Genomic DNA, 25,637 nt, shown 5'->3' on the forward strand with positions numbered 1-25,637 from the left:
ATACAAATATTCAAATATTATAACTTCTAATAATTTAAAATGTATCAATTTTTTATTTACATATAAAAAAAAATCTTATGGTTTTTCTATTTGATAGTTAAATTTATCTTTCCTCTTGCTAATATTACTGCAAAATTTTACAAATTCTTATCCATCATCAATTTTACAAACACTATATATATACATTGTGTATACACCAACTTAATGGCCAATCAAGTCACTTTTGTTTATATATATGTATGTATGTATGTATGTATGTATGTATATTATATATAAGAATAGAAGACCCTTGAAATATATTATAAATAACATATTAAAATAAATCATTGAAGTATAATAAAAAGTAATACAATCTAGATGGATCAATGGACATGTAATGGATCTATGAAAATTTGGGTGAATGAATATAAGCTTATATAAATATTTTTATTTAATAATAATAATAATAAATATATAAGAATTATATTCACATCAATAATTTAAAATATTAAATTATATAAACTTAAGAATAAAACTTATAAAAATATATTTTCAATTTCATATTGCTTGTTATGAACATTTGCAAATCAGAGACTGGAAGACCAGACAAATTTGTCCTTTGACTTTGGCCAAATTGGTAGAATTTGCAATGCCACTTTATCATAAGTTCTTCTTTGCGATTTTGATTTCCAATACTTACTATAATCTTTAGACACATTTTACATGTTTCTTGCAATAGTAAAGTTTGTTTTAAGCTATTGTTGTAATATATATATTTTAAAAAGTCATTAAATGAACAAAAATTCACAAAAAAAAAAAACTTTAGCAAAGAAATAACAACATCTATAATAAACTAAGCAAAACAATAAAGCAATGAAATAAATAAATAAGATGATTTTATTTACTTATAAGTGTAATAATAATAAAGAAAAAATATTTAAAGATAAAATTAGAAAAACAAAGGTAGAAGCAACAAGATGATTTTTTTGTTAAAAAATAACATAAAAATCAACAAAATCAGCAAAGCAAAAAAAATAACAAGAAGTGAAAACAAAGATAGTCTCAAGGATATGAATCTTTAAAAAACAAAATCCGTAATTGTCACGGCCATAATCATGTAAGCTAATAATTACATATAGAAATACGTAGAAGTAAGTAAAAGTAGATAAAAGTAAGTTAATTCTATAATATTTAATAGAAAATCTTCCTAGAAATTTCATAGACGCTGCTTTGACTTCATAGGTGTCTTTAATTAACTTTTTGGATTAGAAACGTGGTCAACAAGTTGGCCATGTACCACACATGTTGTTAGCTTGAAGATCAAGCTAACTATGTGGCCCACACGTAGAAAAACTTACCTTCTAAGTCAAGGCATGTGTCCTACAAAGTCAACACATACTGGAGGTCCAATAGAACGTCGCCACGTAGCCCCTAGTTAGATAGTATATATAGAGACAAGAGTGAAGCCTTCTTCACTCTTGTCAACTCCTTTCTTGCTTCCAATCTAGTTTCAAGGGTCTCTAATTTTCTTGTCTTTTGGCAATAGCCATTCCAGTTTCTCTTTCAATATATATACTTGTTTATTTATATTTTGTAACCTCTCTTTGAGTGAAAGCTCATTTGTCTGAATTGTATATTCATCGAGTTCTTATCCTTGACAGATTGACAAGAATACACCTACAATATCAAAGCATTGTGTAATCTTGATTAAGAGTGGATTATCCCTTTTTTCTTGATAAGATATAAGCGTATTAGAAGTTGCGGATTACCCTCTTCTAAACTGATATTGTCCTTAGTATTTTCTTTCTTCTCAAGTCCTCTCTTCTATTTGTCTTGAGCGATATTAGACATCTTCCCTCTTCTAAGTGTTATCATGGCAGAACTTCTTGAAATGAAGAGTGCAATGGCACAAATGCAAGAGCAATTGAGAGAATTAATGCTTGCAATGCATCAACTCAATTTATCGCCACAAGGAGGAATAAGATTGGCAGGAAGTGAAGATATAGAAATGGTTGGAACTGCTTCAACATCTGCACCAAACCATGTCCTTTCTCCTATGGTGGAACGCCCTTCAAATGTTAGAGAACCAAGAATTACCCTACCCGAGAAGTTTGATGGTACTAGATCCAAGTTTCGAGGATTTATCAATCAAGTGCCAACTTGTACTTAAACTTCAACCCCAAAGCTATCCAACTCCAAGATCGCAAGTTAGATTCATTGGTACGCTTCTTTCAGATTCAGCACTATCGTGGTTTTTATCTTTTCTTGAACGACGAGATCCAATATTGGATAATCTAGAGGCTTTTTTGGCGGAGTTTCGATCCATGTATGGAGAACATGATGCAATTCGTGTTGCAACCAATAAGATCCGTATTTTACGACAAGGCAGTCGATCAGTAACGTTATATGCTTCACAATTTTGACAACTTACAACTGATATCAAGTCAGATAATGCTGCACTTATTAGCCAATTTCTCTACGGATTACAATATGAAGTAAAAAAATTAATGCTCAACTTACCTGATCCTCAAACATTGAGTCAAGCAATTGACTTTGCTGTGAAGTGCGACAATCACCTTTTTGAATTCCGATCTGAGAACCGTACAACTGGACCTCAACGTTACTATAATTCAATGGCAACACCAACACCTCTTCAACACATACATTCGAAAGTAGAGGATATGCAAATTGATGCAGTACGTTTCAAACCTCTTACTGAGCAAGAAAAGACTCGTCGTCAACAAGAAGGATTATGTTTATATTATGAAGAATCAAAGCACACTGCTCAACATTGTTCAAAGAAACGACGTAATCACAAAATGAAGAGTATGGCTGTGAAAGAAGACAATATGTCGAAAAACGAATTTGTCCAGCTACAATAGGAACCGTGCGGCTGGAACCTTGCACAACATCTAGTAAAGGTCCTATTCTCTCCTCAGAGCCCTCTCCTTGTTTTACATTAAATGTTATTTTAGGACCTAAACATTACAAAGTCTCTGCCTTGTTAGATTCAAGAGCCTCAACGTATTTTTTAGATGAAGAATTTACTAAAAGACATAACATATCTTTAGTAAAGAAAACTAAACCTGTTCATGTAGAAGTCATAGATGGTCGTCCATTGTCTTCTGGAGATATTACTCACAAAATCCTTCCTATAGAAGTAATAATCAATGGTCATAATAGTTTTGTAGTATTTAATATCATTAGATCTCCCTCTAATCCAGTCATTTTAGGTTTATCGTGGTTAGAAAAATACAACCCTCAAATAGATTGGATTTTCCGAACTCTTACTTTCTCTAAAAGTATAACTAACAGTGTAGTTAATCAAGTAGAGAGTCATAAGTCCAGTTCAATTAAACCCGTATTTATAGGTGTAATGCATGCTGCTATGAAAGAATCACCATATATTATTTATGCCACAACCGTTTCTACTGGTGAAAACGCTTCAAGTGGCATTCCAAGCCAATATCAAGAATTTCAAGATGTATTCGAAAAAAAAATAGCGGATACACTCCTGGAACATCGTCCCTATGATTGCTCAATTGACCTTCAAGAAGGAGTACAACTGCCATTCAGACCAATTTACAATTTATCACAAAATGAGTTAGCTGAACTCAAGGAGTATATTGAAGAAAATCTAGCCAAGAATTTCATACACCATTCTAAATCTCCAACATGAGCTCCAATTCTATTTGTGAAGAAAAAAGATGGATCATTGCGGATGTGTATTGATTATCGAGGACTCAACAAGATTACCATTAAAAACAGGTATCCACTACCTTTAATATCCAGACTTCTTGATCAGCTGAATGAAGCTAAGATCTATACAAAAATAGATCTTCAGGGAGCATACAATCTAGTACGCATCAAAGAAGGAGATGAATGGAAGACTGCATTTCGAACTAGGTATGGACATTTTGAATACAACGTCATGCCTTTTGGACTTACAAATGCACCAGCAGCTTTTAAACATCTAATGAATGATGTTTTCTGAGAGTTTTTGGACGATTTTGTGGTATGTTATCTAGACGACATCTTGATCTATTCTAAGAATCCAAAAGAACATGAACTTCATGTTCGTCGTGTGTTACAAAAATTAAGAGATGCAGGATTCTATGCCAAGATAAAAAAGTGTATATTCCACACTACTCAAGTCGATTTCTTAGGTTACATCATTTCAAATGATGGACTTATGATGGATCCTAAGAAAGTTCAAACTATTATAGATTGGAAGATCCCAAAAACGGTAAGAGATGTTCAATGTTTTTTGAGATTTGCCAACTACTATCGGATCTTCATCAAAGACTTCTCTCGAGTTGCAGCTCCACTTACACGTTTGACTTGTAAAGACAAAATCCAATGGAATCAAGAAGCGGAAGTTGCTTTTGAATCTTTGAAGACAACATTTGTTTCTGCACCAATCTTGTATCGTGTTGATTTTTCCAAAGCATTCTTTATGGAAACAAATGCATCGAAATTTGCTCTGGGTGCGATTTTATCACAAATGGAAACAGATGATAAACTTCATCCAATAGCCTTTCATTCAAGAAAATTCTCAGAAGCAGAAATCAATTATGAGATCCACGACAAAGAACTTCTTGCAATTGTGGATTCTTTTCAAGAATGGCGTCATTATCTAGAAGGTGCTTCTAGTCCAGTCATCGTGTATACGGATCACAAGAACCTCAAATATTTTATGTCAACACGCGTATTAAATCGTCGCCAAGCTCATTGGAGCATGTCTTTATCAAGATTCGAGTTCATCATCACTTATCGGCCAGGAAAACAACAAGGTTTATCCGATGCCTTGTCTAGACGTTCTTATCTTGTACCAAAAGAAGGAGATGCAGCTTTTGAGCAACAAAGAACCGTTCTCTTGAAGCCGGAACAATTTCATCTTCGAGCAATAAAATCAACATTGACTGTTGATTTAACTTTTCTTAAGGAAGTCCAGTTAAGTATGTCTTCAGACCCTCTTGTTCATGATATCAAGAATAATTCTTCTAAATCTCATGATCCCTCTAAATTTAAATTCAAGAACAACCTACTCTATTTTGAAGGATGCCTATATGTTCCAGAAGAAGAAGCACGTTTACGTGTTCTTCAAGCTCGTCACAACTTTCCAACAACAGGACATTTTGGATATAATAAGACTTTAGAGCTGATATCTAGGGATTTTTGGTGGCCTCAAATGTGGAAGGCAGTTAAAGATTTTGTACAATCATGTGATGTTTGCTCAAGATCCAAAACTCCTCGTCATCGACCTTTTGGACTTCTTCAGCCATTACCCATTTCAGAACAACCATTGTCTTCTGTTTCTATGGACTTCATCACGGATCTTCCAATCTCAGGTTCTTATGACTCTATATTTGTGATAGTAGATCGTTTTACCAAGATGGCATATTTTGTACCATGTACAAAATCTATCACATGTGAAGAAACAGCTAAGCTCTTTCTTGACAATATCTATCGCTATCATGGATTATCCAAGGATATTATATCAGATAAGGAACTCAATTTGTATCAAGATTTTGGCGGACTCTTTTCAAGATTCTTAAAGTGGATATAAAACTATCTTCGACATTCCATCCTCAAACTAATGGACAAACGGAGCATGTTAATCAAGTTTTGGAGCAATATTGAAGATGTACCATTAATTACCAACAAGATGATTGGACAACTCTTTTGCCATTGGCAGAGTTTGCTTATAATAGATAGTACACTCTTCTACAAAACAAACACCTTTCTTTGCTAATTATGGTTATCATTGACGACTTGATACTTTTGACTTTTCAAAAGTTGATAATCCTGTTGCGAAAGATTTGGCAATTCATTTATCAAAGCTACATGCAACGATGAAGGCATAGTTAAAAGAGGCTCAAGAACAATAAAAGGTCAATGCGGATTTCTATCGAAAGGAACAACCATCATTCATCTTGGGTGATAAGGTATGGCTACTTTGTCGCAATATCAAGACCACTCATCCTTGTGACAAGTTGGACTATCAAAGGCTAGGACCATTTTCTATTTCTGCACAAATCAATCTCGTTGCATATTGTTTACATCTACTAGAGTCAATGAAAATCCATCCAATATTCCACATGTCTCTTCTTGATCCATACAAGACAATGGATATACCAAGAAGATGACAAGCTCCACCTCCTCCTATAGAAGTGGACAATAATGAAGAGTTGAAGTAGAAGAAGTCTTAGATTCAAGGCGACGCCGAAATAAATTAGAATATCTTGTCTATTGGCGCGGATATGGTATTAGTGAACGCACATGGGAGCCAATAAAGAATCTTGCAAATGCAGCAAAGGCGGTGGAGGCTTTTCATCGACGACATCCATCAAAATCAAGTTGAAAACCTTCTTTATAAAAGAAACAACATCTAGGCAAGATAACATTTTATTTTCAATTCTTGTTCGTAGCTTCGTTGTAGTAGTGGCGCTTAGGAGATGGAGAACCAACAACCAGCGGATTCAATTCAAGAGCCTTCATTTGCTGACTTGCTGGATGAGACATTACGATTGTCACAACCTCAAGACGATGCAATCGAGATGAAGACCTTCAAGAACGACATGTTCTTCCTCGAATAGATGGTGAGATACAACGCGTTTGGTATCACGATTTGGGAAGTTACATGATATGATGATTGTGCTTGAGGTAGAAACAACTCCTGATGGTGTTTCAAATATTCTATTCGAAGGAAGTTACGTAGGCCTCAACAATGATCGAATAACTGGGTGGTCTTCCCGCCCTGGTATGGGATACTACCGATGGTTGAGAGGCCCTATCAATCATCTTCGAAGAGAACAGAGATCAGAGTATGTGGCGAATACAATTTGTCGCATCATAGATTTCCTCAACATATGATGACCACTCCTCGTGGAACTCGTCCCTAGAAGGGGCGGTAATGTCACGGCCATAATCATGTAAGCTAATAATTACATATAGAAATACGTAGAAGTAAGTAAAAGTAGATAAAAGTAAATTAATTCTATAATATTTAATAGAAAAACTTCCTAGAAATTTCATAGACGCTGCTTTGACTTCATAGGTGTCTTTAATTAACTTTTTGGATTAGAAACGTGGTCAACAAGTTGGCCATGTGCCACACATATTGTTAGCTTGAAGATCAAGCTAACTATGTGGCCCACACGTAGAAAAACTTGCCTTGTAAGTCAAGGCATGTGTCCTACAAAGTCAATACATATTGGAGGTCGTATAGAACGTCGCCACGGAGCCCCTAGTTAGATAGTATATATAGAGACAAGAGTGAAGGCTTCTTCACTCTTGTCAACTCCTTTCTTGCTTCTAGTCTAGTTTCAAGGGTCTCTAGTTTTCTTGTCTTTTGGCAATAGCCATTCCAGTTTCTCTTTCAATATATATACTTGTTTATATATATTTTGTTACCTCTCTTTGAGTGAAGACTCACTTGTCTGAATAATTTTTTCATCGAGTTCTTATCCTTTACAGTAATACACTCTTGTATCATTAAAAAAAACTAGAAAGTCACTCAAAGATGATATAATATAAAATTAGAATGGCTATTGCCAAAAAGAATAAAACTATAAAGTCTTGAAATAAGACTAAGGACTAGAAAGGTGTTAACAAGAATGAAGAAGGCTTCATGCTTGCTTCCATATATACTCTTAACTAGGAGCTATGTAACAATGTCCTTCAGGACCTCTAAAACATGTTAACTTTGCAAGATACATATCTTAACTTGTAAGGTAAGTTTTCTATATGTGTGCCACATAGTTAGCTTGTTTCATAAGATATCAATATGTGGTTAACTTGTTGACCAAGTTTCTAACCTATTAATCAATTACAAATACATATAAAGTCACAATAGTGTGTATATAGCTTCTAGGAAGCTTCTTTAGAAGGTATTATGAAATTAATCTACTTTTATCTATTATTACTTACTTCTACTTAATTATATAGGTATTTACTAAAGTACGTATTTATATCCATGATACACAGTAAGATACAAAAGCTATGATAAAATCTACTACTTGTGAAAATAAAAGTCTTACAAAGTGATTTTCTAAGAAAATAAAAATAAATAAAACTAATACAAATTTAAAAAATTATATTGTAAATAAAATAAATCCCTTTATTTGAAAATATATTATTTAAATAATTAAAAGTATACCTAAAAGAGTAGGTTCAAATAGATTAGCATGTGGAGTTTTTAAAAGTGATATTAATTTATATTTTTACTATAAGAAGAAGTTTCATTACTAAGTATGAATTAAAAGTAAATTTTTGATGATTTTCTTGTTCATTAAAACATATAAGTTGTTGCTAATAACTCTATATTAATCAAAGATATTTATTTTTATAACAACAATTAAAATACAAAAAGTTATTGTTTGTGATTTAAATAAAGTTGTCTAGGCATTTATAAGCACAAATAGATTGATGAATGGATGATCTTTAGGAAAGATGAAAATTATACAAAAACATACTTCTAATTTAATTTGTATTAACACATATATATGTATATATACGTGCTTTAATATAGATTAAAGTGAGAAGTATATTTTTGTATATATATATATATATATATATATATGTTTGTAAAATTTTAATTTATTTTATGAATTATTAAATTATATTTTATTATTTCTGAATATATATATATTTATATTTATATTTATATTTTAAAATAAAATTTTAATAATATCTTTAATATTATATTTTAAGTTTAAATTATTTCATATTTTTCTATTATGAGATATAATAGAATTTTTATAATTAATTATATATTTTTTGAAACATTTTTTAATTATTTTATTTTATTTTTTAAATACTTTAGTAAAGAAAAATCAATAATTATTTAAAAAATTATATCATTTAGCCATATCTTCTTAAAAATTATCTTTTACTTAGAAGTTTAAGAAAATTTGGGTTGCTTTATCATTTTCTTATATTTAAAATTATATATATATATATATATATATATATATATCTAGAATGTTATCAGATAATTGTATTCACAAATTTGTTGATTAATAATTTTAATCTTAATTTTGTAACTTGCTTCAATTTTGATTGTTCTGTTTTTAGTCAAAATAATTCATATATTTTGTTACAATTAAAATATTTCTTCATGATGGTACTCTTTACTACAAAGTATTGATTTATGAAGGTTCAAAACCTAGATACCTACCCATCAATTTGTATTTGTTTTTTTTTCTTTGTTCCTTTATTTGTTTTTGAATACATATATATATATATATATATATATATATTTAATAAGAAGAAGAGATTGTCGTTCCATCTTGTGAATTTCATGACACAATACAATCAAATGCAAGAAACTAAGAAGTAAAGAGTAGGCGCATAGACTACATTAAAAAGGCCTCATACTACTTTCAATCTTTCTTCTTTATTTTTATTTTTCTCCCTATTCTTACAATGGTTACAATGGAAGGTACATGAGATAACCCAAACAATTATTTTTCCGCTTGTCATTTGTATCCAGCCTCACATATTAAAATAAGCAACTGAGATCTGCAATAAGCTTGAGGGAGGGGAGAGTGGGATATTTTTAAAATTAGGGCTTAAGAGAGGAGGTGAGTGAGTTCATGAGAGAGAGCACGATGTGCTTGAATCTTGCAGCAGGTTCATTGAATGGGGACCACATGATTGATTGGGCTTCATTGGTGAGGTCATGGGATGGGGGGAGAAATGACATCAGTCAGAACCAACGCAAGTTTTCACACGTTCAGTCTGGAAACTAACTCATGCGCGTCCTTACCCAACATCTTTCATTACGCAACAATTGTAACTTTCAGTTGAAAGTGAAGATGGCTGAAACAAAGAGCGAGAGAGATAGAGGGAGGGAGAGAGAGGGAGGGAGAGAGGGAGAGGTAGAGAGAGGGAGGGAGAGAGGGAGAGGTAGAGAGAGGGAGAGAGAGAGAGAGAGAGAGAGAGAAGAATCTTCGTTGGCGTTTGATTTTGGAGGAAGATGTTCGGGAGTTATGGAAGTGCAAATGGTAAAAGGGGGACAATGAAGGTGAACAGAAGGGGGTGGGAGGGATGGAGGAAAAGAGCAATTTGTCGAAACATCTCTCGCATGTTCATGGGGGGAATATGCGCGTTGTCGATAGATCGCTATGTCATAGAAAGTGGGGAGCAGGCATAGGGAATTAATTTCACACGGCGCAGGCAGGCAGGGTGATATGGGACATGGAGTAAGGGTTTCCGTAATTGTAGTTCACCGAGAGAGAGAGTGTGTGCGGGAGGAGGACATGAGTGAAAGGGAAGCGCTGGTCACAGCATCAGCACAGGAATCGGTGACGCGGGGGAGAGAGTGACATCTGGAGCGATCTGTGTGGCGTCGCATGTCCATACCTCGCAGCGTCCCATTGCGAATGTGGGCACCTCGGTCTCGTTTCGTCGTGTCTTTCTTACTCCCACATCGTCAACTTCTTCCGAATTGCCGGGTGGGTGTTCTTCAACCTCGCGCCTTCCCCTCTGTTGTAGCCCTGTTTTTTTAATCGTGGTTTCGATTCTGGTGTAGGTGTTTGATGGTTTGTGGCGAGCACTTTAGGGTAAAGTATATTCTGGGTTTGGAGCGTGGGTTTTGCTGTGGAATGTCTTTGTTTGAGCTACCGAGGCAGGGATTTGTTGGGGGTTGGCAGTAGAGTAGTCAGTTGTAAGGGAGACGGTTCTTTGAATGTCTGTTTGGGACTGACTGAGTGGGTTTTGGGTACGGATTTGGACACAGTCAGCCAAGAAGTGATTGAGCGGGCTGAGTGAGGAGAGTGGGGCAGGGAACGAGGCGATTATTGTGATGGATGCAACAGCGGCATCATTTGTGAGAGCTGCTCCTGTAGCTACCACACCCACGAAGCAGTCTGCTGTTTCAAGTGACAAGCGTCTGAGTGCCGCCCCCTCGCTGACAACTCCTTTCTTCATCTCGCCTTTGTCGACCAAGTCGCAGAGCCGGCAGCGCTTTGCTTCTGCCAAGCTCGCCATCAACTCTTCTGCTGCTACCAGTGCGGCCTCCATGGCGACCGCCCCCCGCACCGGTGGACTCATCGAGCCTGATGGTGGCGTCCTGGTCGACTTGCATGTGTCGGAGCAGGAGAAGGATAGCAAGAAGGCTGAAGCTGCGACATTGCCCAAAATTCAGCTGGTATTGGTGGACTTGCAGTGGGTGCACACTGTCGCAGAGGGATGGGCATCGCCTCTCACCGGTTTCATGCGTCAGAATGAGTACCTTCAATCTCTACATTTCAACTGCCTTCGCCTACCTGATGGTACCTTCACCAATATGTCCCTCCCCATTGTCCTGGCCATCGACGACGAGAAGAAACAGAGCTTGTCCGGCGTCAACGCTGTCACTCTTGTTGGCCCGGATGGCAATGATGTTGCTATCCTTCGCAAGTATGTCACTGGATTGAATTTTCTTGTTTGTCCTTGGATTTCAACATTCTGGATACCCTTCGATCGGTATGGTTTGGCAAGTAACGAGAACTTGAGAGCGAAGGTGATGTTTAGAAGCTTGAGAGCTCTTTTCGTAGCTTTGACTTTGCGATCTATGCCAGTGTAGGTTGCAGCATTTGGCATGACTTTCTTTGAGTGCTAAATTTGGCTAGCTGATTTGAAAACTTTCCTTATAGCTAATTGAGGCGGTTCGCTGTAATCAGTATTGAGATTTACAAGCACAACAAGGAAGAGCGGATTGCTCGCACTTGGGGAACCACAGCTCCAGGTCTACCTTACGTGGATGAAGCAATTGCAAATGCTGGGAACTGGCTCATTGGTGGGGATCTGGAGGTTCTGGAGAGAATTAAGTACAATGACGGACTTGATCACTACAGATTGTCGCCAGCAGAGCTGCGTGCTGAGTTTGAAAGGCGGGAGGTAGTTTCAACGAGTCTGCTGCCCGCTAAAATGAGTTTTTTGCACATTATTATGGATCAAAACTTTCATACTGAATAGCTGAATTATTTATTCTTGACGGTGTTTTCCTTCGAGTACTTGCATACTTGTAGTGGTTCGAATTTGTTCGTTTTTAGTCATCGTTTATATGCTTAATTTGCTTCTCGGAACCAGATGATTGACATCTACTTTGCGGGAGCAGGCCGATGCTGTGTTTGCATTCCAGCTGCGTAACCCTGTTCACAACGGACACGCATTACTGATGACTGACACAAGACGCCGGTTGCTAGAAATGGGCTACAAAAACCCTATTCTGCTGCTGCACCCTCTGGGGGGTTACACGAAGGCTGACGACGTTCCTCTAGAATGGAGAATGAAGCAACACGATGAGGTTTTTAATCCATCTACTAGGTCTTATGATTATCCTTTAGTTCTACGTGTGTTACGATACCTTACTCAGCGAAATTGAGCTTGCGAATTTTAAGTCATAACTGCTGTAATGCTTTCCTGAGCTGGGTACAACACTGTTCTGACGCAGCAATCATATTGCAGGTCCTTGCAGCCGGAGTGCTAGACCCTGCGACCACTGTGGTGGCTATCTTCCCGTCTCCTATGCACTACGCTGGACCAACGGAGGTGCAATGGCACGCCAAGGCTCGCATCAATGCAGGCGCTGACTTCTACATTGTTGGGAGGGATCCCGCTGGCATGGGCCATCCCACTGCTGGGCGCGACTTGTACGACGCAAACCATGGGAAGATGGTGCTCAGCATGGCGCCTGGCCTTGAGAAGCTCAACATCTTGCCCTTCAGGGTACTTCCAGACTGACAACCTGCACCTGATGAATGTTCTCGTGGTTAAGTACCTATGGGCGGTCGGAGGAGTACTTGGTCCACCTGAAAGCAATGGTTTACGGACACTTTCTCGTGTTATTGCTCTCAAGCTCTCGGCAATGCCCTTAAGTCGTTCGCAGAATGTGTAGTCGTGGCAGCAACTGTACATAATTATTTTCTTCTCATTGGTGTTGGACTTTCTATTCATTCAAAGAATCAAAACAAGTACTCATCCTTGCGCACCCCTTCCTGCACGAATACATCTCTGTCTCGAGGGCTACGCCCTGGATGGGAAGCGTGACTATCAGCTGCTAGTGGAATCCTATAAGTGGTTTGAGTTTCTGACACGCTTTGACTGAACAGGTTGCAGCTTACGATAAGACACAGAGTCAGATGGCATTCTTCGATCCATCTAGGGCGCAAGATTTTCTCTTTATTTCTGGAACTAAGGTGTGTGGTACTTGCTTCAAGTATTTTCTCTGCTCCGTGTCTTTATTCCCTTCTTTCTTTGGAAGTTAAAAGTTCTAAACATTTTCCTTCGGCTTGTGCAATGCCTACGTAGATGCGCAACTTCGCAAAGAGCAACGAGTTGCCACCAGATGGGTTCATGTGCCCAGGAGGGTGGCAAGTGTTGGTGGACTACTACCAAGGACTGCAAAAACTGGAATGAGCGTAGAGCATCTCATTGTTTAGAAGTCTTCAATATAAGATTTGGGATCGCTGCATATTTCCAAATTGAAGATTTTCACTTGAGCATACGTGTTGACTGCATGAGCAGTGGTTGTGAAGCATAGTAGGAAGAGTCGGTCATTGCAGTGGCGTTAACAGAGAGATCTGTTGCGGCACATTTTTTTCCACGAGTTTGGACGAGTTGGAAGAACGGGGCTTGGAAGAGCAAGCTCACACCTAGCTAAATTATGAGTGTATGGAAAGTCTCTCGCTGCCCAGAAATCGGTCGCAAAGAAGTATCGTCTTTTCTTCGGGCTGGATGAAGATGTCGTGAGGATCTTTTTCTTAGTGCTTTATGTTTTGTGCACCAGTTAGAATGTATGAACACCTAGTTCCTGATGTTGAAGAGTCTGTTACTGCAGCTTTGCTTCAATGGCTTTCCTTGGCGTTCGGCACCCCCCTGAGTAGAGGGATTTACTAGTGTCATGACGATCACTGGTTAGCTCCTTATATTACCCCGCTTTTGATTACTGGTTGTTACTATCTGGTCTATTCAGTACCACTTGAATAAAATTCCAGGGTTATGGAAGATTTTTCTTATTTCAAGCAACAGTTAGCTTTTCAGGTAACATTTTACGATGTTGGAGGATAAAGCAATTATGTGTTGCGCATGGAATCCTGTCTTCGTCACAGGATGTATGTGTTTAATATATACATATACATATACATATATACATCTATAATTTTGAGAGATATAAAATTGTCTCTGTAATAATAACAAACATGCTACATCACGAACAACAATTGTCTCTTTATTCTATTCTCAAAATGCTGCCTGAATATCTTTCTTGCTATGTCCTTGTTTTTTCCCAAAGTCAGTTAATTGCAATATTTTTGGAATCTTCCAACATAATGCATTTCCTTGGGAAGATGAACAGACAGTGTCTTGCGTTAAACGCACACATTTTTTAAACAATCTTTTTAATTTTTAATTTTTAGACATATATGATTAGTACCCAATAAAAAATCACATGTGACTTTTCGTCAATGTATGGTTTTTCTTTTTCTTTAAAAATGCTTTTAGTACTTTAAAGTTTTATATATATTTACATGTATTGCAAAAGATAATTAGAATGTAGGGTTGGTCAATTCAATTCCTGAATAAGACAATCTCTTTTAAAAACATTGTTTACCATGATTTTATGTGATGCTTTCCACTTGTAACCCATTTAAAGTCAGTTTGTGATTCTTAGTAGAAACCTAAGATTATGTTTCTGTGCAGATTTAATGTAATAATTATTGCATTTTCAATTTCAACAATTAAAATGTATTGCTTATAGAATTGTAATAATAATTTATTAAAACTGTAACACTTATTGAATTATAGAATTATTTAGTATGTATTGCTTATAGAATTCTACAAGTAATTGCTGCAGTACCTTTCTGTAAAAACAGAATTTCATCCTGAATGGCAGGAGAACAGTCAGCGGTGATGATGCTGTCAAGGCTGCAAACTGCATCCCAGGACGCACTGCGCATAAAAGCTTCACTTGGTAAAGGTCAAGTTCTGGGACCTTGAAGAGCTTGAGATCGATCAAATACTTCAATGAATCACAATTCTACAAAAGCCTCATACGTTTGCTACACAAGACATGCTCAAGCTCAATTTTATTTCTTTTCGCTGACAAAAATGTGTAGTTTGGAAGAAGTATGATCCACATTGACTAGAAATCTGAAACAATATCCACACACATTCCATAGTGAGTCAAGAAAGCTAAACCACGACGGAAGTGAATTATTCTACTTAATCCATGTGTCTATGGTGCGCTGCCTTCCTCCTGGTCGATATTTTCTTGGACAGGAAAACTTCCGTTCTACCTCATGATTCTTCGCACTTTCTGGTTGCCAGAAACTCTTCATATCTTTAGAACATGAATAAGTTAATCTTCTTTGGGAAAGGCTTGAATCACAACAGTCATCTGTGAGAATCCCATCGGTATTACCATCAATGTCCTCTTCGGTTGTCTCAGAGTCGCTGCCGGGAGCGAGCACATCTGGAAGCGGTCCATCACATTCATCCCCTAATATACTACAGTTCTCCTGTTCAATTATTGTGGAAGACTCCATAGGCTGATCTTGAAGCTGTCTTAGTTCTAACGTACCCAATTCAACTGTTTTCTCTGATGTCGGTTTCAGCTTCTTATGGATACCGGTGTCCGGAGAAGACCTTGGGTCAGTGACTGCAGGTAGAGATATCCTTTTCCTGTTATGCCACCTCTGCACTATATCATCAAACAAAACTGCTTCAGAGGGCTTCTGCTTAGTTGCCGTTAAAGGGTCTGCATTCCCTGACTCCAATGGATCTATATATGCAGTACTTGGCTCCACGGATTCTTGTTTTATCTCTAGGGGAGACCCAATCGTTGAAGAGCTCAAACTAAAGGCCGACTTTTTCCTGCTATGCCATCTCTGGATAATATCACCAAAATCTCGAACTGTTTTACAACATTCTTGCTTTATTACAACTAATAGTGGCTCACTCTTATCGTGTTGCTGAGAAGCTGTCTGTGAATATAGAATGTGAGACAGTCGATGTGAATCTTGCTGCGCTGACACTAACTCAGCGAAATCTGATACCTGTGTCTCCTCTTCAAGGAGACGAGGATCACAATAAATGCGCCGACGGTTGCTTTCCCATGCTTTCGAGTCACGAGGCTCATCAAAGAGAGGAAGTCCAAGGCTCCCAGAGCAAGTTGATTCAGGTTGTTCATGTCCGTCACAGTTTAAGGCGTATCTCTCGCCCTCGTCAAGTTGATCCACATTCTTCATTGAACAGGGCAAGTCTGTAGAGGCTTCTCTGACAAAACCATCATTCAGCTCGAGATTAGGGCCTTGAGATTCCAGAAGAGGTGACACCGCCAAGGATTCGGACAAGTGGAACTGCGACGGAAGGCATTCTGGCTCTGCAATTTGAGATGTATTCGTAGATACAGTTAGTGCTCGATGCGTCCGCAAGGAACAAAAGTTGTAACAACCGTTGCCACTTACGCACAAAAGATTCGCAGGAGTGATGAGTATTGGCTCAAGCCACTCTAATCCTTGTCTCAGTCTAAACCGGAGTGTTAATACTGCGCCAGTTGCAGTACTAGCACTATCTACAACCAAACTATGATAATCCGTGCGCTAAGCAGTGACATTGACATAATATCACTTCGTCTATCACTAAGGAAGAACAAATTGAAATTGAGGCTCAACATTGTCGAATTCTTACCCAAGCTTCGGACAGAAATGCTAAGGGCTAACTCCCGGTTTGTGCTCACTAAATGGTCCTCTACCTACAAAATGTCACTGCAAGAAGTAACAAACGACAAAAAGTACAACAACTACTAATCACAAAGAAAAGACTCACGGGACTCACCTGCGGTATTGCAAGGAGGGCTGGCACACTCCGAAAACTCCGAGTATCGAAATACTCGAAGATCACCATCTTGGGAGATGGTATGGCCCTTCGCCAGATCCCACGAGTCCAGCTCCGGCATATCCACGCTGCAAACCTCCACCCGCAACGAATACTCTTCACCGCAGGGGCAAAGCTCTGCAATCTATACCACAGTCTCGTAAGAAACCAGCACCTTCCACTACATCGACGCCCACATGGAATGCCGCCTATCAGCACAAACCCATTTCAACAAATCAGAATGCTGTCCTGGCGAGCCCTTTGTGGTGAGGGAAGGCTGCCATAGCTTCCGACGCTACATCGAAATTAGCATCGACAAGAAAGGCGGGAAAACGGTCTTCTGAGACCCCAATGACCACGTCGGATTGAGTTGCCTTACCAATGTCGAGCTGGACCGATATACGTGGAAAGTCAATTCCAGGACTCCCGCCTCCATCTTTTCTCACTTTCTCGCCACATTTTCTCAAGTCTTCTGTGTGTTGTCGTTGCTGAATTCTTCGCCCAGGCAGGGAGCGGATTGTGGTGGAGATCAGATCGGCAATCATGGGCTACAACAGCACCGCCGTGGAGCAGATCCGCGAGAATAAGCCGGACCAAGTGCAGGAGCATCTGGTAAATTTGATCTCTTACCTCAAGGCTGTGTCTCGGTTTCGAGTGAGATGGTCAGATTTAGGGCTGTGGCTGAGATTCTGGCCTGCACTTACTTTATTACAATGACCGTGGAGTCGGTATGGGGTTTTGAAATGATGGATCTGAAGATCAGGTTGATGAGGAGCAAAATTAGAGACGGACAGCATCAAATTCAAGGTGGAAACTATTCTTGTGTCTCTGTGTTGTTTGCTCTACGGCTTTTGACAATGGGTTTCACGGTCATTATTCAGCAACATGATCGCCGTTTTGTTCCAGCTCGAATTGAAGTGTTCTTGTACTTCTGTCCGCTTAAGGAGAGAAATGGGCTGCAGTTATTAATTTCGTCGTTCGAAATTTGTGTCTCATTTCTTTTGCTTGGAACATCTTGGTCTCACATAGCTGTGTCTCTTCAGGTTCTCGTGGAAATTAGAGTTTCGTGATCCGATCTACTGTAGTCAGACCCTCGTGTACGTGTGGTGCCAGGATAGTTGTCCTTGAATGTGTTATAATCATGTTAAGTGACTGTTTTTTTTTTTTTTTTTTTTTTTTTTTTTGTTGAGACATCCCTATATGTATTTTTCTTTGTGAGAGTTTTCATTGCATGATTTTTGTCAATTTCAGTCTCCAGGGTTTGTTTTATTGATGCAAAATAGAATGTTTTACAATCTAGCCGTTAGCAAAAAAATTCCCTTTTTGTTCATGAGAGAGTTTCATCAATCTTTTACTTCTGCGAATCCTTTTAAGAGTGCTTAGTCAATAATATACTAATGTATGAATCAGTAGGAGAAGTTATACTTACTATTTTCTGCCTGCTGGCCAGTATTTTGGTGTTCGTGTTGCCTTTCAAATCAACAAAGTTCGGGCGACTAAAGTATCGTGATTTGTGGTTGCAGGAAGGGACAGAAGAAGCTGACGAACAGGAAGAGAAGTTGAAGATCACAGTAAATTCTACTGCTCTTGAATGCCCTGAATGATGTATAAGCGAAGAGAATCCGCTCTTTCAATTATTATGGATGATGTTTCTGGGTGCCCTGCTACTGTTCATATTCAATTGCACTTCAATCTTAATTGGGAGCCATATGGAATTTATCAGGGTAGATGACATCAAGACAGCTCCGATGGATTTTCGATTCCCAACCGAAAATAGCACTCCAAGATAGCTATTCAATCGCCGTGAGTTGGCACGATTGAATAGCTATCTTGAAGGACCACTGTCTTTTTCTTTTCTAAAAATCTTCTTGCAGGTGTTGGATAGAGACAATTTGGATGAAATATTGAGCAATCGAGGAAGGTTGGGTCCGGAAGCTTGACAAACCCTCCTCTTTTCTTCTGAGCAAATGTATGCTTCTCCTGTCCGTATGATCCTTTGCCAGCCTGAGAGTATTGTAATTGGAATCTGGGGTCACCAGATGTAGTGATCTGAAACTCGTCCTAACTTACAGAGGCTTGGTAGTCTTGTTAAGGATGAACTGTTTTCTAATGGCATGGTTTCAACCATTTGGTCACTACGCATCATTTTATTTATTTTGCCAACATGGTTGTGTTCATTCCCATAACTTGTGAATGAAAGGTGTGATGATGGTGATGTAACAGGTACTTCGCCCCCCTAGAACACAAACAACCCTTATTGGAGGACTTGATGTAAAGCCGAAGCCAGCCCGCACGTGCATGACAGGTAGGTTGTCTTGGTCACTCTGCTACTCAGCATGCACACAACTGTGCGATACTCAGTAGATTGTACAGCTTGCTCAATTCTCCTTTTTCCATATTATAGATCAATTATTATAGTTGCCTCCCCTTTCACAGTGGGCACCAAGATGCATTCTTACAACCATGATGCAATGTTTCTGTTAATCCTTCGCGTAAGTTTTTGAGACTTAGTACCCAGTGGGAAACATTGGCAACTTGGCATAATGTAAAGTTCAATAAAAAGTTTCATCTTTTATTGCTGCCACTGGGCGCCATAGCATGAGTAATAACATTATTGAAGGCTTAGTGTAGATCCATCCAAGATTCAGCGTGGTCTTTTGTGGCATCAGTGGCTGATGGAATGAAAAAAAAGCTTTTAGAGCATGGTGTATTGAAGGACTGAAATAGTTTGACGTACCTTTCTAAAAACACGTCCTCACATCACATGGATAGCAATACTGTTTCTACTAATTTTATGCTACTAATTTGAGGCGAAAAATTAGAGGCATCAATTTGAGGCTATATTGAAGGCTTAGTTTTTCGCCTCAAATTAGTCTTCAATTATACTACCAATTTGATGCTAAATATTCCTTTAATTTCATGCCTGTCAAATTTCGATTTGTGATCAGATGTGTGGTATGCATGCTGTGCACTGCTTGAGTTGTGTTCCATCTCTATTTGATTGCTTCTCAAATAGTTGCATCTCATGGGACGCAAAATCTGAGCGGTTACAACCGTAATCTTATTCATGTAGAATGAGCTAAATACCGATACCCACTTCTAATGATCGATTGTAACAAGCACCTGCTAATCAGAAATTATCTGTGCTGTATCAATCCAGCGCTACGGTGTCATCGATGTTGCAAATTACAGCTGTGCGCAGCGGAAAAAAAATCTATTGTAAACGTCACGGACTGACAGTCGGGCACGGCACCTAGTTAAATATATCGAATGGGAGTGCGCAACTAAGTGTCCATCAAGGTCCCTCAAGTCGGCCCTGGCAGCTATTGAATTTGCCAGCATTTGCTCTTACAAACATCTACAAATCCTCGAATAATCACATGTTCGCGTCTAGAAAGTTGCATCTAAATCAGCAAGTGATTTCAATTGCAAGTGTCGGATTAAAACGCTGTTTCTGAAGGCTCACCAGTTTATGTTCCAGAAAAGTTCTCTGACTGTTAGTGCTTTAGTCGCATGATCACCTGAATTTTGTTCCTATCTGCAGACAAAACGCATACACCTCTTGTCACGGGCGCGGCGTTGCGTCTGTACTCGCCTGGATGGCGTACCATTCGTGTTCAAGGCTGGGAAGTCTTTGTATAGAACTGGGTACTTACATTCTTTGGTCACGATGTGTTACAATTAAATGATAAATTCGTTGTTTGGTCCGGGAGATGATGCAGATGGGTTTGAATGATCGTCAGGTTCTTAGAAGTTACTGTCTTGGATTCTCTCTTTACATCAGGTGCAGACAGTACTCCGTGAAACAGGTATATTAATCCAGTGCATCATTAGACGTGGTCACCTGGAAAATTCTCACTACTTGCATAGTGTATCGTGGATCAGGCTAGTATTTATTTGAGTCTGCAGTGCAGTACTGATCTTACCGAATATACTTTCACCCAAGGATATCATTTCCATTCATACTGCAACCCAAACAGAATGAAAGCTATCCACGCAAACAAAACCAGTTTCCATCACAAGTAGCTGTTGGTAGTGAAGCCAGTCCAGACCCAGAAGTGATATGAAGAAGATCTGAGAGATTCAGTGCAAACGAACCTAATGGCAGTTGATGACTCTTGGCAGAAAACATTCAAGACTTGGGCTCTGACATCATCCCCTGCACACCACATGAGCCTCTAGGTCCCCAGTGGACTTGTCCACTCGCATTCATCTCACATGAATGGTATGACAATCTTTCCTTGCCCTAAGCGTGCCTCCTTAAATGTACTCTTCATTTTCATTCATTCTGCAGCCATTCAAGGTTTGAAACCGCCACCACAGTCCAAATAACTTCCAACAAACTTCTCAATGCGCAGTGAAGAGATCTCAATTGCACACATAAAAACTCAATGCAAGTGCCAGTCCGTTCGATTTTTCCAGCTGTTCTATATAAGATCCCATTACAGGTGCTACCACTTCGATATTCAGTGCCTTTCAGTTATTTTATGTCCACTCTCAGACAGCTGAAGTAAAACTCGAGTTAACAGGATATTGTTAATCCTGTCACTGTAGATACATTTTTTTTAATTTTTTAATTTTTTTTTGTGATAATTCAAGTTGGCTCTTGACTGCAAATTTCTACAGTGAGATGATTATTGCATATCGGATGATGTGGAATCCTTCATAACCTTTTGCGAGTAAAAATTATAAGTTTCCAAACTGCTTCAGAAAGGAGTTTTAAAACTTTGTTTTCTCATTAAAGAACGTGATAGTGTGTCCATTCTTTTGCTCAGGTACTTGGTATGTTTGTTGCCCGTACTAAAATGCAATTTCACTCGCATTCCTTGATAATCCTCTGAAAACCACATGAAGACATGAGTTTCAGTGTAGAAAGCAATAGCGGTAAGACACAAGCATAGGTGAGCCATCTTCAAGGGCGCTGCTAATGAGGCACCAACTTTGCCAGACTCTTCAACAACTAAGAGACTTGCAAGAGAGGAGACTTTCACAAATTTCGTGAAAGCCTTTCGTTGACTTGGCCGAACAGCACAGGATGTACAATCCTCATGATGTGCAGGACAGGAACACAATTGACAGCATGGGACAGACTGCTCTATCTATCACTAGTCTTGTTTCAGGGAACTGGTGGGTGTAAAGCTTGAGGATTGCTAGTATAATTTCGTCACTGGCAGAGGAAATATATATATAAATGTAGAGAGAGAGAGAGAGAGCTGGCAAGATGAGGGCGAAGCCTACATTGTCCTGATGTCGTTGTTGTCTACTGATCCACCGTTACAGCGTCATTTCTTACCCTATTTTGCGTCTTTTCATTTTAGCATTTTCCATTTTTACAACTTCGTCTTTCTGCATTTAGGAAGTTGGTGTCAGTGCGTTTCGAGCTGTCCACCTACATGCAGGTGCGAGTCTTTGTAACTAGGCGGAGCACTAATGTCTCCTGGTCTTAAAAGTGTAGTTTGCATGTTCCGTGGCGGCAGAGTAGACAATATCGCACTCTACACCCGTTGCTGCTTGCATCAATTCCTAGGCCTTGAGTCTGCTTAGGTTCGGTGTTGATGTGCGCGTAATGATGTTATTGCTCTAAGGGGCAGGGTTTGCTTTTGAGAAAAATAGGTAGAGGTTAAACTCTGAGGAGACGGAAGTAGTGGCGATAGCTTAGTGGGTGTGGGGGGAACAGTGTCTTTGCATGACTTTGGGGGCGAGTGTCGAATTCGGTGGGACTGTCTACGGGGGAAATAAGAGTGAAAGTGGGGATAATGGCTGTGATATGATGCTTCGATGTTTTTTGTCGGAGCGGAGGGTCGAGGAGAGTCAACTCATGCCGTCCTGTCAGTTTTCTTCCTTTCTTCCCTCTTTGAAGACAGTAGGGGCTTCCATGGTGGGCGCCGAATTTCGTGACGAATAGTGAGAAGTCAATTTTTGAGCTTCCAGGTCATTGCGATTGCCGTCAGACGTTTTTTTTTTTGTTTTTTTGGATGCTTTTAGACTTGCTGTGGCTGTAGCAGCTATTGCGGCGCAGGAAAAGGATGGGGAATGCTAACCCGATGTGGGCAGCGGACGGAAGGCGGGCGGACTTGAGGGAAAGGCACTCGATTAGGGCGTTTGGGGTGAAATAATTGATAATTAGAGTTGAAGGTTAAGGGGCAATGTAGTTTTACGGGAGAATAATGGCTGTGGGCAGGTTGGACATCGTCGGTAGAGTATCTTCAGGACACAGAGAGGTGGGCGATGAGCTTAGTAGACGAGGGGACTTACACAGTTCTATGGACGTGCGAAAGAGCATATTGGGAGCCATTGCGAGCATGAGGGATGCGAGGCTGGGTATCAGTTCGTAAGTCTGCCGCGCAATTGCAATTGCAGGATGAGACACTCGATGCTTGGGACTTTGCTTGCTGTGCAGATTTTATTTATCCATTTTCCCTCTACGCAGGAGAACATTGTGAAGATTAAACTATAGGTTAGAGTGCTGCGTCTTCTTCTGCAGATATACTCGTACTCTTGATCTCAAGTCTCCTCTTCCTCTCACGTACCTACTTCTACATACTGACGTTTTCAGTATCCGCAACTTTGTGTCTCATATCGAGAGCATTAATCGCATCGTTCTAAATTAGGGCCGAACTAGCAAGAGGTGAGGATGTCTGCTCTGTATTTAGGGGTTGCACGAGAACAATCCTTTCCTCCTTCGCCCCTACTAAGTCATCATCCTCCCCCTTCGCAGATGCGACAATTGCAACAACTAAGCCCTAGCAAACCCCACATCAACCCTAGTGTCCTAGTGATAGTCATTATCTTAAGTGTTGTATTCTTTTGCTCCGGTGTACTCCATATTCTCGCTCGATGCTTGGGAAGGCGACGGACGAGGGCGCCCGCAGGCGAACTCCATAGTCCCGGCAACTCCATCCGCGGTCAGCTGCAGCATCTCTTTTCCATGCATGATTCTGGCGTGGAGCAGGTTTTCATCGACACACTCCCCGTATTCTTGTATGGGTCTATCAGAGGTCTCAAAGATAGCGCAGATTGTGCAGTTTGCTTAAACGAATTCGCCAATGAGGATAAGCTGCGACTCCTACCCAAATGCAAACATGCGTTCCACATGGAGTGCATTGACACATGGCTGTTGTCGAATTCGACATGTCCTTTATGTCGAAGGAGCCTTCTTCCTGAAGCGGAACCCGTTTCTCCACCCTCAGAGAGTAACAGGGAGTGCACTGCCGTAGGCTTGCACGAAGAGCAAGGAAACAGTCAGCCGCAACCCTCCCATGGTAGTTTTCGAGGGAGTTTCCGAGCGAGTCTTCGAGGCAGTTTTCGCTTCATCACGGATGTCGTTGCACCGCTGCCACCGGCGCCACCCCCACCATCTGTGAGGGAAGTTGCACCATCTGTGCCAAACCCTTCAGTGACAGAGATTCAAACACCCCCAATGACTCCTGGACCCACTGTCTCCGTTACTGAACCAGACGGCTCTGAGAAATTGTTGAGGGTAGAGTTGGGAAAGGTGAACACCGATTCCAGGAGAATCACTCGTGATGTGGGCACTTCTAGAATGCCGAGATCCTACTCTATGGGTTCGTATGAGTACGTGGTGGATTTCTCCAGTTTGGAGCTTGCAATGGAGCTAACGCCTGTGTCAGGCCACGCTCAAGACTGGCCACCTGCCAAACCAACCCACAGAAGCGCTCATTCGGACAATATACCTGAGCTTGTAAATGGAAGCCACACGCCAGGCAAGGAAGATACGTTCTGGGCGAGTCGAGGGTTAGACACTCCTACTAGCTTGTCCAGAGTTAGGGAGATTATGACTCCGAGTCCAGAATGGCGTTCGTCGCCGTTGACATTTGGATTCCAAAGTGTCTCCCCTAACTCTCAACAGGAGGAGGTTACTGGGACCAACTCGCAGCAGGTTGTTACCATTGACCATGAGGATTGTGAAGAGCATGAAGAAATACAGGTTTTATCCAAGGTCAAATGTTCAGGTTCATATGCCTACGCTCCGGCTGAGCAGAAGGAAATGGAGATTTCTGGAGCCGATGATCGGGCGCTGGATGGAGGGGCTGAAGCTTCGCAAGAAGGATCACTTTCTCTCAGGCTATTTCCCAGCGAGGAAAGAGTGGAGGCTTCTTCATTGCAATCGACTCCTGTGTCGGGGAATGCTGGAATACAGGAATTTGTAGCTGCATCGAGAAAGGATAAGGTGTGGGAAGTCTCGGTAGATGTGACCGTCCCTCCGACCTCCTCTGATGGCAGCTCCGTCGGTAAGTCACCGCATTCAAAGAAATCATCCCCACTGAATTGGCTGAGAGGCAGAGGCAGGCGGTTAGTGTACTCTGCAGCTAGTCCATCTGCTGGCACGCAATCCACAGAAAATGAAGTACAATAGCTTGTGTTGTCTCCCAATTATGAACAGTTTCAGAAGATTTGAGATGCAAGTATCTGGTCGCTGGAAGTTGTAATGATAACTCGCCGTTTTAGAGACTCGCCCACCGATCTTGCCATATGAATTTTTATTTTTTTACTGAATACATAAATTGTGATCTTAGATAGATAGAGACTATAAGCTTCAAAATAGGATCGTGTACATGATACTGCAGATGTAATTCCCGCCAAGTTGGGCAAGTCCAGAAGGAATTCGCTGTATTGTAAAGCACGTGTGTTCTGGTTTGTTCTTATTCGATCGATGCTTGTACCTTTCTGAGTGTTCAGTTAGTACAGGTACCTATTTAGGCAGGTGAGCTGGTTTCTTATCTAGATATATTTTGGTGAACGAGCATGGTCAGTGGGTGATATGACGAAGAACG

General features: G+C 39.9%; 3 protein-coding genes and 2 long non-coding RNA genes across 7 annotated transcripts; 4 read left to right on the forward strand and 1 right to left on the reverse strand.

Moving 5' to 3' along the window:
* The first annotated feature begins 10,151 nt into the window (after positions 1–10,151).
* LOC112273519 (ATP sulfurylase 1, chloroplastic) lies at positions 10,152–13,985 on the forward strand. Its single transcript, XM_024502412.3, has 7 exons — positions 10,152–10,439; positions 10,724–11,385; positions 11,649–11,865; positions 12,086–12,274; positions 12,436–12,696; positions 13,080–13,166; positions 13,279–13,985. The coding sequence occupies exons 2-7, from the start codon at positions 10,790–10,792 to the stop codon at positions 13,384–13,386; spliced, it is 1,458 nt and encodes a 485-aa protein (XP_024358180.1). The 5' UTR covers positions 10,152–10,439; positions 10,724–10,789; the 3' UTR covers positions 13,387–13,985.
* Positions 13,986–15,038: 1,053 nt separating this feature from the next.
* LOC112273174 (uncharacterized) lies at positions 15,039–17,141 on the reverse strand. The gene is made up of 2 exons (XM_024501648.3): positions 16,804–17,141; positions 15,039–16,348 (listed from the first exon to the last, which is right to left on the reverse strand). Exons 1-2 carry the CDS (start codon positions 16,922–16,924, stop codon positions 15,186–15,188), a joined length of 1,284 nt encoding a protein of 427 aa, XP_024357416.1. The 5' UTR covers positions 16,925–17,141; the 3' UTR covers positions 15,039–15,185.
* A 124-nt stretch (positions 17,142–17,265) lies between these two features.
* On the forward strand, positions 17,266–19,426 carry LOC141044638 (uncharacterized). 3 transcript variants are annotated; one of them, XR_012216271.2, is made up of 5 exons: positions 17,317–17,454; positions 17,601–17,649; positions 18,366–18,413; positions 18,717–18,811; positions 19,066–19,288. It is a non-coding gene; the product is annotated as an uncharacterized LOC141044638 (long non-coding RNA). The 3 variants fall into 3 exon arrangements; XR_012216269.2 differs by lacking the exon at positions 17,601–17,649 and having other exon boundaries at positions 17,266–17,454; positions 18,717–18,763; positions 19,066–19,426; XR_012216270.2 differs by lacking the exon at positions 17,601–17,649 and having other exon boundaries at positions 17,269–17,454; positions 19,066–19,426.
* A 582-nt stretch (positions 19,427–20,008) lies between these two features.
* On the forward strand, positions 20,009–21,067 carry LOC149987286 (uncharacterized). The gene is made up of 3 exons (XR_016499065.1): positions 20,009–20,142; positions 20,387–20,490; positions 20,968–21,067. It is a non-coding gene; the product is annotated as an uncharacterized LOC149987286 (long non-coding RNA).
* A 1,238-nt stretch (positions 21,068–22,305) lies between these two features.
* On the forward strand, positions 22,306–25,483 carry LOC112273173 (uncharacterized). Its single transcript, XM_024501647.3, has one exon. The coding sequence runs from the start codon at positions 23,477–23,479 to the stop codon at positions 25,217–25,219; it is 1,743 nt and encodes a 580-aa protein (XP_024357415.1). The 5' UTR covers positions 22,306–23,476; the 3' UTR covers positions 25,220–25,483.
* Positions 25,484–25,637: the final 154 nt, after the last annotated feature.

This window comes from Physcomitrium patens, chromosome 20, assembly GCF_059467195.1.
Source record: "Physcomitrium patens ecotype Gransden chromosome 20, ASM5946719v1, whole genome shotgun sequence".
Lineage (NCBI taxonomy): Eukaryota > Viridiplantae > Streptophyta > Bryopsida > Funariales > Funariaceae > Physcomitrium > Physcomitrium patens.